At 37.6% G+C, this 15745-nt stretch overlaps 1 protein-coding gene and 1 non-coding gene across 2 annotated transcripts in view; one reads left to right on the top strand and one right to left on the bottom strand.

Moving 5' to 3' along the window:
- ARHGAP29 (Rho GTPase activating protein 29) overlaps positions 1-8255 on the top strand; it is a 124550-nt gene extending 116295 nt beyond the window's left edge. Inside the window, exon 24 of the mRNA XM_055115884.1 lies at positions 7992-8255. Coding sequence (XP_054971859.1) covers positions 7992-8051 — 60 coding nt within the window. The 3' untranslated portion in view covers positions 8052-8255. The remainder of the gene's footprint in view (positions 1-7991) is intronic.
- LOC112438678 (small nucleolar RNA U13) lies at positions 7289-7392 on the bottom strand. The gene has a single exon (XR_003027054.1). It is a non-coding gene; the product is annotated as a small nucleolar RNA U13 (small nucleolar RNA).
- Positions 8256-15745: the final 7490 nt, after the last annotated feature.

A 15745-nucleotide genomic window follows, 5' to 3' on the forward strand; every position in this document is an offset into this window, starting at 1 on the left:
CGAGGTGGGTGGATCACCTGAGGTCAGGAGTTCGAGACCAACCTGGCCAACATGGTGAAACCCGGAAACCAGTAAAACAAAACAAAATTAAAGAAAAATAATAAAGCTAAGGACTGACTCTTTGAAAAGGTTAAGAAAATTGATAAACCCCCAGTAAAACTAATCAATCAAAGAAGAGGAAAAATAACATCAGGAATGAAAAAAATATTACTAGAGACTCTACAAACATTGAAAGATATGATGATATAATGAACAACTTAACACCAATTTGAAAATTTGAATAAGAACAAAATTAAGGACAAAATAAACTGACAAAAAATCTGGAGAGTCCCCATCTACTAGTGGAAATGGAATCAGTTATTTAAGACATTTCCACAAGGAAAATGTAAAGCCTCACCAGTGAATCCTTTCAAACATTTAAGGAACACATTACCCCAATCTTAAGCAAATTCTTCCAGTAAATAAAAAAAGAGAATACTTCCAGACTCTATAAGTTCATCCTCACCTTGATGCCAAAACCTGACAAAGACATCACAATATACAGAAAAGCAACTCTCAGTATATTAAAAGAACTGTATATTACTACCAAGTGGGTGACTTTTTTGTGTGTGCAAAAGTGGTTTAACATTTGAAAAATCAGTCAACATAATTTACCACATTAATTTTCTTAAAAGGAGAAAACTATAGCTATCTCAATAAATAAATGCAAATTTAAAAAAAGATTTTATAAAATTCAACAGCTATGTATGATTTTCAAAAATACTCTTAGCAAACTGTAGATATGACTTCCCTAAACTGATAGAGAAACACTCTTCAGGAGACTATTTAGTGGTAAAATATTTAAAGGTTTGGCCCTGAGATTGGGAATCACACAAGAATACCTACAATTACAACTTCTATTCAACATTGTACTAGAGATTCTAGCCATAAAATAAGGCAAGAAAAAGAAATGAAAGGCATAAAGATTGGAAAAGAAGAAGTGAAATAGTCATTGTTTGCAAATAATATAATTATTACATGGAAAATTTAAAAGCATTTATAACCTATTAGAATTTGAATTGGAGGTGAATTTAGAAAAAAACTGCTTAAAATTCAGTATTCACAAGTCACTTATATATTAACACCAAACAGGAAATGGAATTTATGAAATGATATTATTTAAAATAACATCAAAACATAAAATACTTAGGAAATCTAAGGAGAGATACGTAGAGATGTACATCTGAAATACACAAAATATTTTTGGCAAAAATTAAATAACCAAATAGAATAATATATCATTTGTGTAGATTGAAAGGTTCAGTATTATAAAGATGGCAGTTCTCTCCCAAGTTGATGTATACATTTAACCCAGTCTTATTTATTCTTGTTAAGTATTTTACAAATGTGCTTTGAGGCACTTTGATATAGTCTGTCTCATGATCCTCAGAAAGGCAGGGTAGGTGTTTTGAACTCTCTTTTAATGGCTTCGAAGACTTGCCATATATCTAGTAGGAGAAGGTAGCACCTGAACTGTATCTCTTTGTTGTAAGTTACTTTTTACTTTGACATTCTTTCTTCTTCACTTATTATTATTATTATTATTATTTTGAGACAAAGCCTCACTCTGTCACCCAGGCTGGAGTACAGTGGTGTGATCTCAGCTCACTGCAACCTCCGCCTCCGGGTTCAAGCGATTCTCATGCCTCAGCCTCCCGAGTAGGGTTACAGGCATGCGCCACCATGTTCAGCTAATTTTTGTATTTTTAGTAGAGACAGGGTTTCACCATGTTGGCCAGGCTGGTCTGAAACTCCTGACCTCAGGTGATCCACCCGCCTCGGCCTCCCAAAGTGCTGGGATTACAGGCGTGAGCCACTGCGCCCAGCCTCTTTTTCACTTTATACCACAGACTATTCCAGTCCTATGCTACCTGGCTACATCCCTTCCTCATAGGATCCTTCCTCAAAGGGTCCCAAAGATCTCTTGGGGAATACACTGTCAGATTTAACTCACCTCAAAATTCAAGTCTTTAAAAAAAAAATACTATGCATGCTACATATTATGGAAATTTATTCACTTAAAGAAATGCCTTGAATTTAAAGTTAGAAAAATTTTCCACCCAGCACTGTGATTGTCAGACTTTGTTGCCTCCTTCAAAATTAGCACCATTCAAGGGACACCCTGGAGATGTGAGACTAAATATTTAACTGAATATTTGTAATTAGCTTTGTAACAACAAAATTGTTCTAGCTAGCTCCAGAAATTAATGCCTAATCTAGAGAAAGCCCTACATTATTTTGGGATCCTGTAAGACTTCATGTGATAAAGACAAAAATTTTCTAGCATGACGGAGTTGAGTGGGTTGTGTAAGTTACACATTCTTTTGGTTATCCTTTGAATAGGGCTTTTCTTTCCTCACCACTTGCCTTTCTTTTAAGTTACGTTTGATGCTGAAGAGGGATTTTTTTTTTTTAAAGCTCATAAACTTATTTGGGCTAAGCTTTTATCAGATAAGGCTCCTCATAAAATAATGTGTCCAGCACAGTTCAGAGCTTCCCCAATGTTACCAGGCTCCCTTGGAATTACATTGAAGTTGTCATTGGTCAGATTACATTTGAAGTATAATGTGTAATAATTAAATGTGTAATTTAAGAAGAATGTAGACATATACCAGTTGGCAGTGATGATGGAGCACTGAGAACTTGTTCAAGAAATGTTGAGGAACTATAATTAACAAAATTTTAGTGACTTATTGTGAATATAGAATTGGGAAAGGTGAGGCTGGAGTTGGACAAGGTAGGGAAGGGCCAGAATCTATAAACCAAATCACATGATGAATAGGTGAACACTGGAGGTGCCTCTCCTGGAAAAGAGGAAAACTGGGGACATGACAGCTGTCCTCAAATACTGCAAGCAAATAGGGATTAAAATTAGACTATTTATTTGCTCCTTTGGGAAAAAATACGATCAAAAGCTAAGATTAATAGAGACGCACATTTCTGCTTTATAAAAAGAACTCATTTTACAATTAGAACAGTTCAAAATGGAACACATATCCTTGTGATCTATCAGTCATTAGGGACACCCTCAAAGCAAAAACTACGTGACCACTGTCTTAGTCTGCTCTTGCTGCTATAACAAAATACCACAGCCTGGATAACTTACAGACAACAGAAATTTGCGTATCACAGTTCTGGAGGCTGAGAAGTCCAAGATCAAGGCACCAGCAGATTGGGTGTTTGGCAAGGGCTTGTTGTCTGCTTCCAAGACGGCACCTTGCTGTTGTGTCCTCACATGGCAGAAGGGTGAATGCTATGTCCTCACATGGTCAAAGGCAGAAGGACAAAAGGGGCTGATTGCTGTGTGAAGCCTCTTCTATAAGGGCATTAATCTCATTGGTGGGGATGATGATGCCCTCATGGCCTAATCAACTTCTAAAGGCCCCACCTCTTAATACTATCACATTGGGGATTAACTTTCAATGTATGCATTTTGGAGAGACACATTCAGACCATAGAAACCACCTTTAAGCATATTGTGAAGAAAAATCTTTTTGGGGAAAGGAAGTAAATAAACCTAATTCCCAGCTGGGCTGCATTCAAACATGCTTTGACACACAAGTGTCCTTTGCTGAAATAGCTTACATCCTGTGACCTCAACTCCCTGCCAGGATCATTGGGCTGTTGTTCTTGGCTTCCAGTCTCCTGTCTTACTAGAAACATAAATGTGATATTACTATTGGGTTGTTATATTCAAAGATTTTTGTGTCTTACATAAAGTTAGGGGTTGCACTGTATACATTTATTTATAACTTAATTCAACAAACATTTAATGACAACTTACTATGTGCCATCACTATACCAGATAATAGACACAAAATAGCAATTAAAAAACACTCCCTGTCCTTGTAGAGCATAGAACATAATACTATCAGAAGCTGGCAGTTAGTGAGTGAGTCCTCTCAGAGAGTTCATTATCAGATTTATTTGGAAAAGTCAGATTTGGTTACATACCATTTTTTTCCGAGAAAGAATAGCAGAATTTCTCTGTATAAAAAGTCCAAGAATAGAAGCCAATTTTAAATTAAAGCTAAAATAGTATGACTTTTATTATTCTGAAAATGTTGTCATTCCCCATTTCCAAAATAATACAATGAATAATCAGAAGAGCTGTATCCATGATTTTCTTTTAGGAGACTTTAATACAAAATTACTGTGTACTTCATCTAAAATATGTCTTCTGCTGCTGATCTAGATCTGAGCTGTCCAATACAGCTGCCAGAAGCCACAGGTGACTATTTATGTTAAATGAGTTAACATTATATACAATTTAAAGTTTAGTTCCTCAGTTGCACTAGTGATATTCCAAGTGCTCCATAGCCACATGTGGCTGGTGGCTTCCATATTTGACAGTGCAGCCATAGAACATTTCCATCATGGCAGGAAGTTCTGTTGGGCAGCGCTGATTGAAAGAAGGGCCATCACATCCAGAAGCTGGTCCTATAGCTGGGAAGCAACAACAAAAAGTATTTGATAAAGTTTAATGCCCATTCGTCATTTAAAAAGAAAAAAATCTTAGCAGTTTGTGAACAGAAGGGGATGTCCTTAAACCAGAAGATGACTTTCTCACTGAACCACTTGAGTCAGAGCATCTCATGATATCTTAGGAAGATAGTGTAATTTAGAAAATGGCCACTTTGCTGTGTATATACCAAAGGCATCATAATGACTTAAAAATATCCCAACAGTTGTGTACAAATATGGGTTGACAATGTATGAATCAAATGTTACAAATATAAGTAAAAGAATAAGCAGCCAGGCACGGTGGCTCACACCTGTAATCCCAGTACTTTGGGAGGCCGAGGCGGGTGGATCACGTGAGGTCAGGAGTTCGAGACCAGCCTGACCAACATGGTGAAACCCCATTTCTACTAAAACACAAAAAAGTAGCTGGGCATGGTGATGCATGCCTATTGTCCCAGCTACTCGGGAGACTGAGGCAGGAGAATCGCTTGAACCTGGGAGGCAGAGGTTGCAGTGAGCTGACATCATGCCACTGCACTCCAGCCTGGCGACAGAGCAAGACTCTGTCTCAAAAAAAAAAAAAAAAAAGAAGAACCAGCAAAACTAATTTATCTGATGTATATTAGCATAGTCCTAAAAGAAGAGACTATAAATTCTGCCATGAAGCAAAGCCAAGCAAAGGATGTGTTGTATAAAGTTAAAATTCTTTTGAACTTCTGGCTCAACAGTTAAGTATATTGGTCTAAGTGCTCAAAAGGGGCTGAACTAGACTTCTGAAATTCGGGAGCCTTGACAGTGGCCTGCCTTCAGCTCATGATGTGCACATATGTGTATGTGTGTTTTTTACTTTATTAACTGTAGCCATTTTATTCACTGTTTTTTTCTGTATGGTAATTTTTCTAGTTGTAGGAATTCTTAGGTGCTGGTGAAAACGGCTGCACTGCCACTGCAGTTCTACATACCAGTAGAGCTAAATTCCAATGTACATTTCAAAACAGAGCCCTGTATGTTATCTTTGATCTACAATCTAGTACCAATAATCACAAGGTCTAAAAATAATGGCAACTAAAAATCAGTTACTTCCTACTTGCTCTATGCTGGACATTGTGCAAGCTGCTTCATTCTGTTTTTCTTATTTACTTTGTATAATAACTCTGGTATCTAAAATAGTATTAGCCCCATTCAACACATAGTCCAACAAGCTGAGCTTAGTTGCCCAAATAATATGCCCAAATCATGCCCAATTGTTCAATCAGGATTGAACCCAGTCTGATTTCTATATCTGTACTTATTTCACTGTCCCATGATCTAGGGCTCCTGATTAGGAATCATAATAATAAATGCCATTTTCTAGTGTTTATTATCTAAGCATTTTTCTCAGTAGGTCATTTAGATCACACAGATACACATAGGAGTCTCTTTTCACAGATGAAGACACATGGGGCAGTGGGATTGCCTAGCCCAGTGCAGAAGTGGCAGGCAGGGCTGAGCCAGGACCTGGGCAACTAGGCTTCAGAGTCTGTGCTCTTCTCCATTATGCTCTAAGTTTTTCCCTCAGAAATTTAAGAATATACGTTGGTGTTTAGAGTCCAGCTGCAAGGAACTGGGTCACTTAGAATGGTCTACAAATGTATGGAGGACCTGGGAAAGCAAATCAAAATAGCCTTGGAACCCAGGGAAGAGAGGCCAGCAGTTCCGGGTGTGGAAGAAGGTTAGGCGAGACAACGACCGAAAAGTGACTCTGGTGGGCCCTGGTGCTCAGAGCCGGCTGCAGCTCAAAGTCAGGACAGTGGCAAGGCACGGAATTGTTGGATGTTTTTCAGCAGTGAACAGGAAGGCAGGAGAGTGGAGGACTGGAACATTCCTGGAATGGAATTTTTTAGGATAGACACAGCAAAAAATCATAGAGTTTGAGGAACCAAGGGTTCTGAGTGAGAAAACATGGACCATGGGTTCAGACTAGAGAAGAAAGAAAATCTGGGAGCAGGCCCAGTGCGGTTGGCTCACACCTGTAATCCCAACACTTTCGGAGGCCGAGGTGGGAGGATCATCTGAGGTCGGAAGTTCGAGACCAGCCTGACCAACATGGAGAAACCCTGTCTCTACTAAAAATACAAAATTAGCCAGGCGTGGTGGCACACGCCTGTAATCCCAACTACTCGGGAGGCTGAGGCAGGAGAATCGCTTGAACCCGAGCGGCGGAGTTTGTGGTGAGCTGAGATCGCACCATTGCACTTCAGCCTAGGCAACAAGAGTAAAACTCTGTCTCTAAAAAAAAGAAAATCTGGGAGCAGATGGGGAAAAAATGGCATTTTAAAACTTAAAAGCATTCAGCCTTCGTTTGACAGAATGGACGTTATGCTTTATTAGTTGATCAGATACGGAGAGCATCTAAGGCATCTAATATGATATGCTCTCACTGGGTTGAGTGTAACTCAAAAGCATATTGAGTTGGCAAATTCCTTGGGATTCAGGGCACACTTACATTTGGTTGGTGTGTAAATTAGTGTCACTTTTCTCAGGTTAATTTTCCAGTGTCTGCCTACTGAAATCTTGACAGTCCTTTGACTCAGCTACTTCACTTCTTTGAATTTATCTTATGGAAATGCTAAAGTTTTCATAAACAGATTTTGCAAGTTTTAAAACACTAACTGTGTTTGAAGTTATTATGCTAATTTAAATACACACAACCATATATATATATATACATGCAAAGTGTACTTTTTTATATACACACACACACACATATATATGTATATACACAAAGTGTACTCTTTTTTCCTCATGTCACATGGGCAATGTGCTGATGTTGTAACAAGGTTTGAGGGAGGCACATTTTACACATGAGCGTGAAACCCCAATCATCACACTTATGAACTACAAAAGGTCCTCAAAGTGTAGTTTTAATGTAACTTCAGAGATCTGTACCTCTGTCAAAAAGTCAACAGGTTTTTTCTGCTAAGCAGAAAGAAGTGTTCACTAATGCCCATGTATCTTTTAGACTGAGAATAATTTTTTTAAAAAATTATATAACCTGGCCGGGCGTGGTGGCTCACACCTGTAATCCCAGCACTTTGGGGGGCCAAGGCAGGCAGATCATGAGGTCAGGAGATCGAGACCATCCTGGCTAACACAGTGAAACCCCATCTTTACTAAAAATACAAAAAAAAAAAAAAAATTAGCAGGGCGTGATGGTGGGTGCCTGTAGTCCCAACTACTCAGGAGGCTGAGGCAGGAGAATGGTGTGAACCTGGGAGGCGGAGCTTGCAGTGAGCCAAGATCACGACACTGCACTCCAGCCTGGGCGACAGAGTGAGACTCCATCTCAAAAAAAAAAGAAAAAAAATTATATAACCTATCATTTGAAAGTGATTTCATCTGTCCAATCAGTCAGGCTTTCTTTTTAAGTGTCACACAAATTTGGTTTTGTCACATAAAGTGACAACCCTTTCTTTATTTCTTTTGTTTTTTTGGGTTTTTTTTTTCAGATGACGTTATATTCCTATTCGAAGACCAAGAGCTCAAAACATCATTCGTCCCCCAAATGAAAAAATGTCTGGGAAAAATTCCTAATCTACTTCTCTGAAACCCAATTGGGAAGCTGGCCCAATTCGAGTTCTATACTCGAAAGGCAAACATAAAGACTGAACCTGTAAGTGTGCCTGTATGTAGATGACTTCTTACAAGACCTCCTAATGAGAGTAATGGCAGAAATAGGGGAAATGAAAATTAAGACAAGTTTTGCAAGTGTTATTCCAAAGAATCCAGAATATTTCCATTTTGCCCATGGTGAAACTATCCAAGGAAGGTTAAGTAATTTGGATTGGTCAGGATGTGAACCTAGGCCAGTCTGACTTTTAAGCCTGTGATTTTTCTGTTATCCCATGACATGGTGTACACTACAAGAAATGCTAATCTTAATAACATAGCTACCTGTATTGAGAGCTCATTAGGTCAGGTACTGTTCTAAGCACTTTGCTTCTATCTCTCACTCAGCAAATTTTAGTGAGCTCTTTATTGATTTACAAGATTATGCATCTATGAACTCAGTCACACTGGCTATTAATTAAATTCCCTTCAAGTTTGGTTTGTAAAAAATTAATCGACATTTCATTCTTTTTTCAGAAGACACCAGGTTTTTAGCTTGGATCAAGATGTCTCAAAAAAAATTCAGTAAAAATCTAGATCTTGCTCAGCTCCAAATTCTTGTACTGCTTTCAGAGTACTGAGATCATTGTAGCCCAAACATGCAATGGCATTTTATAAGCCTCTTGAACTCTGAGGACTAAGCTCTGATTTTTTTTTTAATCTTGTCCAAATTCCTATCTAAGGGGTCTGGGGAGTCATGCACTACAAACCATAAATTCTCATCAGATGGGTTTTATTTAACCCTATATATCATGACTTACTTGCCAACATGACTCGGCATAACATTATGAGATAAGGAAGAAAATCAAAATATTTTACCCCAAAACATGTTTATTTGCCATATCTTGAAATGGCCCTGCAAAGCTGTCTTTTGTGGGGGAAAATTTGCCTCTGTAAAGAATCTCTATTAACATAACTAGATCTTTTTCTTCCAGGCCCTCCCAAACCTAAGGAGATTAACTAAAAGTCTAGCACTTCTGAAAGATCTGAATAGGAAACATTTCATCTATTATCTCTAAGGGCAGCCACTGTAAGACTTCAAAAGAAGCTTGGTCTCCAAAATCTTTTATCTTAACCTGAACCTTTCCCTTCTATCAATCCCAGGTCTTTAGACAAACTCAACCAATTGTCAATCAGAAAATATTTAAATTCACCTGTAGCCTGGAAGCCCCTGCTTTGAGTTGTCCTACCTTTCTAGACCAAACGAATGTATTTCTTAAGTGTATTTGATTGATGTCTCATACCTCCCTAAAATGTATAAAACCAAGCTGCGTCCCCAACTACCTTGGGCACATGTTCTAAGGACCTCCTGAGGGCTGTGTCATGGGCCATGGTCACTCATATTTGGCTCAAAATAAATCTCTTTGAATATTTTGCAGAGTTTGACTCTTTTTGTCGACAGCTCCTTCTGAGCCATATGCACATCATTGCATTTTGTGTTTTGGCATTTATAAATACTAAACGCTAATTAAAATTTTTTTAAGTTCTATTGATTTTCTGCTCCCATAAAATGATCTATTTGAATCTATCTTCAGTAAAGTACAGTTGTCAAGCTGCTTGATGGAATCAGCAAGAAACAGCTTCACTTCCTATAGTGGAACCAAGTGCTTAAGTAGAAAAACAGTGTTTCTGACTATCATGGTTAAAAAAAAAAATCTCTCCAATATAAATTATAGAGTGGTAAAAGAGCTGACAGGTTTTATGTGTTTTTTTTTTTAACAGTTGTCTTCTGTTAAACATAAGCTTTTATTTTCCAAATGACAATTAACAGCTTCATTTTCCAATATTTTCTGTAGTACCCAAAACCTACCATCTATATTTATATATTTTTATACCAGAATTTTCATTTTTACCAGTTTTTACTAGTGACCATCAACTGGATTGCACAAAGAAGATGTATTTAAGGCTCTTTCTGAATCGTGTGGTTTAGTTAAAATCTCAGAATATGTTGGTAGTTTGTCTTTCAGGACTTGGGCTTTGACATATGTAAATTGTAAATTTCCAGTCAAATTCAGTGCTAACAACTTGAGTATTTTATGTAACAGTGAAAGAAATTCAGAACTGAATTGAAGATTAAAAAATTATAGTGTACATTCAACAAAACAGAAACATTGGAAGAGAGATGAACTATTGTTGTTTTAAAACTATTAAACCATATTCCAAATAGTATGACTTCCTAGGACCTCACAATGTAAAGACCAGCTTAACTGTATTTATTTTTTTATAAAAAGAACACCATATAAAACTGTCAACAACTGAAAATATGGACATAAAAATAAATACAATAGTTTTAAGCTTTTTCACAGTTATATAAAACATTTACAAATTATCAAATATTTATAACATATCAATTACATATAACACACATAAGTATATAAATATATAACTAAGTATCTTCATTTGTGGATAGTGCACAAATTGTTAACTAGTACAGAAACCAGATTTACTTTAGCTTGTTTCTGAATAATTCAGTAAGTCATGTTATTTGGAGTATGATATATGCAGGGGTCAGCAAACTATGGCCCATGGGCCAAATCAGGCCTGCCACCTATTTTTGTAAAGTTGTAAATAAAACTAAAAACTTGAAAAGAATCACTGATAGGATGATTTTTACCTAGGATGATTTTTGACTAAGAACACAACCATGCTCATTCATCTACACATTGTCTATGATTGATTGCTTTCCTGCTACAACATTAGAGTTGAGGAGTTGGGACATCTTTACCCTCTGTCTCTTTAAAGAAAAAGTTTGCTGATCCTTGGATTTGATGAATGAGTCATACTGTGAGATAAATATTTCACTTGCTATTTTATGTACAGGAATTCCCACTTCTGGGTTTTCACTAATACGTCTAAAACATAATGTAAGATGGACCAAAATAGCCTAACTGTCCACATTAGTACATGCATATGCATTTTATATTCATTTGTACTAAATCTTGCTTTGTATGACCATGTCATAGCTATTATTCTATTCATATATATAAGGTTTGCAACCTACTTCAGGGACTCATGGCTCCTATGAAATCGTGGCCTCTTAGACATTATTCAAGTCTGTGAGCCATATGCTTGGTTCTCAACATTCTGAGCCATATTTCCCTTGGCTGTGAGATGAAATACATGTTATGGGAAGTTGTATTAGAGTTCTAAATGGCATTAAGAACTAGAAGGATATGAATAGCTGCCCTCTTTGCCCTGAGGTCTTGTTTTTAGTCCTCACAATGTGAAATATAAAAAGAATCCTATTAGCTTGTAGAACCCTAAAGAGAAAATCATGGTGACTAACATTTACTAAGCTTCTGTGGTGCTGTGCATTCTACCTACATTCTCTCATTTTGTCTGCACAACAAGCTTAAGAAACAGGTTGGTGTATTATCCCTGCTTTACAAAAGAGAAAACTAAGGCTTAATTAAGACCCTTGTCCAAGATCACACAACTGGTAATTGACAGAGCCAGAACTCACACACAGAATTGTCCAATTACAAAGTCAGGGCTCTTAATCACTATCTTACTATTAAATAATAGGTGCTAGTATTTATGTACTTTAAAATACCTTCACATGAGGTGATGGATATGTTAATTAGTTTTCTTTAATTATTCCACATGGTATTCATAAATTATAGCATCACGTTGCACTCATAAACATATTCAATTATACATTATAATTTATAGATATTGTTGATTTACAATTTTAAAAAAAAACCTTCACATGTCTTTTAACATAAGACCATCGAGCCAGAGAATATTATGGAATTACCTGGTAAACTGATGTCTCTGCCTCCCCTTACTGGCAGAGCTCAGTGGGAGCCTCACTCCTTGCTGCCATTCCTTCCTTCTTGCCGAGTCGCCCTTTCCTATTCCCCAATACCCCCAACCTGCATACCCAGGTGAGTCACAAATCCTGCCTTTGAGGTTTCTCTGGCATCTTGTCCTCTGTATAAACCTCAGCCTGTAGACACTTCTCAGTGTCTGAAGCCCAATAAACAAGAATAGATGCTGCTGTCCTACTGTGGAAATCACTAATTGGGAAGGTGATTTACTGCAAACGGGCAGAGAGAGATGGAGCTGATGGAAAAGGGCAATCGCATAGAGCTCTAGGGGCCCGCCGACTGCCAGAAGTCTTCCTGATGGGGGTGCTTAGGGCGTCTGTGAGAGACAGTGTCTGAGGGCTTGCAGATCTCTTCCAGGTAATCCGGCTTTATGACTTGAAGACCCAATTAAAAAGACCTAAGGGCATCGGAAAATATTTCAAACGGGGCACATTTGGGCAATGAATATTTATGGATACAGGGATGCATACGGAATGTTTGCTGTGGTGAATTTTCAGTCGAGAAATCCCAAAAGCAAATGAAATAAGATTCTCCGTTTTTTAGTTTATTTACTTGAGAAATTGGTACTTCGGCTTTCTTAGGCCCAGTTGGTCTCATGCCACTTACATTTGTAAACTCTGCAATTTTTTTCAGGAATGCATGGATGGTCCCAAAACATAAAATCTATAAATGTAATTTTATCTGAGGATGGAATGCATCACAGCCTAAAAAGTTTGCAGCATCCTTAATGGGCAAACAACACTGGCAGCATCCTGATAGAGAGAAACGTAACAAGAATGCCCGCCGCTCCTGCAATTTACTATTTAACACTGTATTCGAAATATCAGCCAATACCATTAAACAAGTGAAAGAATGTAGAGGCAAAAAACTTGGAAATGAATAAACATAAAAACCCAAAGAGAATCACTGACAAACTACAAACAATTAGAGAACTCAGGAAAATGCTGATGTACACGTAGGGTCCCAAGTTGACGAGTAGCACCCAGCAGCCATCTTGAAACAGTCTCCCCGGCCCTCCTCTTGATAATTGTCTCTGGTGAGGACTAACCACACAATTAACTGGTTTAGATTTTCTGATTTTCAAATGATATGTTTATCCTCCCAACTCTGAATATTCTCTTCAAGACCATGTCCTCAGATTATCCAACAGAATCTTCCTGAACCAATATAAAGAATATAGTAAGCTACTTAAGCATTTTTCCTGAGCAGCATATTTAAAAAAAAAAAAAACTCGATGGAATTTTTGGCATGTTTATCATCTGAAAGCCACCAGCTGTACTCGGTTTGTCCCCTCTCCTGTGACAGTGCTGGTCCTACCTGAGACTTTTCAACTTGTGTGAATTGGGTCTTCCAAGCATTATCAAAGGAAAAGCAACTTTCCAGGGAAGGGTGGTTGTAGTAATCATCGTGCCTATGTCTCTTGCAATAATACTTAAAATCAGACGGTGCTGACCCACTTAGAAACAAGGATTAAAGAAATCTGCTTAGAATTGAATTGAGTCCACCACAGCAACTTGCCAAGAGAAATGCATTCCACAGAATGCCCTTCAGAGAACCTCTCATTAGCCAGACTGCAACCCTTTGATTTCTTTTCATTTAATATATGACTGCCTGGAATTCATTTAAACATGGATGTGATACATGTTCATATGTATGTTCACAGCATATTAGTTTAGTCTTTTATTTTTCCTGGACAACATACACAAGTCTTATGTAGGACTTAGTCATCTGTAGCTCTAACCTAAATTTTAAAAGTTGTATATTTTTAATAAAAAGTATATATATTCTAGATAATTTCTTTGTAAATTTGTATATAGTTTCAAATATATCAGAATTTTGAAAAAGTAAAGCATTGCTTTTTATACTGGAAACTTTTGCTGAGCCTTTAATTTAGTATTACAAAAAATGAATAGCAGAATCTGTTATTTCTCCTACCAACCAGATACAATAGAATCTGCCCAGAAATGTCTCCTTGCTTTCCCTAACCTCTGTCAATTTTATTTATTCTTCTGTCTATACATTTGTTTCTATGTCATATTTGATGTTATCTATCACTGATGTGTTTTCTTTAAAGTGTGTTCTTACTACATGTCCTATTGTGGATGGATTTACATCAGTATATCTCCCATAGACTGAAACTTCTCAGAAGGGGAAGGCTCTTTGTAGGATTTAACACAGTGGTTTTTAATTTTGGTTCTGCATTAAGGTCACCTGGAGAGATTTTTATAAATTCAGTTGCCTGGATGCTGCTCCTGAAGGTTCCAGTTCAGTGGGTGTGTGGTAAGGCCTATACTTTAGTATTCTCAAAAAGCTTCACAGGTAGTTGTGACACACAGCTAAAAGCTGAGAGGCGCTCTTTTAATACCATGCTTAATTCTATCCATAAGTACCCAGCATAATTGCCTGGCACATAGACAACCCTCAAAAACTGTTTACATAATTGGTAAACTGGTTTGAGATGAAGCTTTATGAGATGTCTTCCTTCACTGGAGCAGCCTTGACAGAGTCATTGTATCAGGTAAGTCCAAAGAGACTGAGTAAATAAAACGCTGGCAAAGCCACAGCTGCACTTGCTTGAGTTGTGTCATTTGAGCCCACCAAATGATTGACTTAACCCAGACAGGCCCAGTCTATTTTGTAATTTAAAAATATATGTGTATATATTTTGTAAGGAGATTCTGGTTACTAACAATCTAAGATTGCAGAAAGAATATGCCTTTGTTGTCATAAAACATTCTTTATATTTATGAAGTCTTTTTCCTTGCGTTAAAAATGGATAAATAACTGTGCAGTCAAATGACAACATCACATAAAAGATTTCAGAGCTGTTACATAATTCAATAAGTGAAAATTCCCCAACATTTGCATGTTTGGTTTTGGTGTGTTATGCTTGGTGATGTAATAGAAGCCAGTGTTATATTTTCTTCATGTAAACCAATCCCACTTTCCCTCCAGCAGTGATTGGTTTGTAGTGGTCCTGAAGCTGTGAGAATTAACTGGACTTGGACAAGAGAGCCTGAAGGCAAACCCTGGCACTTACTCCAGTGGAAAACTGGCCTGTCTTTCTGATCTCCTCTGGAGTGCTTCTCAAATGCTAGGTGCGTGCATCAGGGCCACCTGGAAACCTTACTAAACATTCAGATTCCTGGGCCTCACTCCCAGATGTTCCCATTGAGTAGTTCAGCCATGGAGCCTAGGAGTCTGTATGTTTAATGGCCACTCCAGGTTGATGCAGGAGATGTGACACCAGCAGAAAGATTGCTCTGGGGTGCACTTTGTTTTTTCTTACTTCCAGTAGCTGAAGGAAATTGATGCAAGGGCTTAACAACCTAGGCCATAATGGGAGTTTACTTGCACTAGGCATGTCTTAGACTATTTTATTTAAAAGAGTTTTTTTAACAAATGTACTTGAACCCTAAAGAATCTTATATGCCCCTTGGAGACATTTATTGCTGGCTGAAATTCAGTCTTGGAGCCAATGTTTTCTAATCCAATTAATTAAACTGTTTTACCAAAGCTGTTGGGAATGTTTTCACAAATCTTACCCTTTAATCTGAATGAAAATAGAATACAGACTTCACTAAAACAACTTCAAGTATAATTTGCAATCTAATCAAGAGAGATTAATATTAAGTAATCTGACAACATCCTCTACAGTGGGGAGCAGCTGGTAAGCAACGTTGTGAAAGTGCTCAACTACAGGCAATCCAGGCTGTGAGCCTCTGTGGGACAAGAGGAGGGAGGCAGAAGGCAGACAGCCACTT

This window comes from Pan paniscus, chromosome 1 (assembly GCF_029289425.2).
Source record: "Pan paniscus chromosome 1, NHGRI_mPanPan1-v2.0_pri, whole genome shotgun sequence".
NCBI lineage: Eukaryota > Metazoa > Chordata > Mammalia > Primates > Hominidae > Pan > Pan paniscus.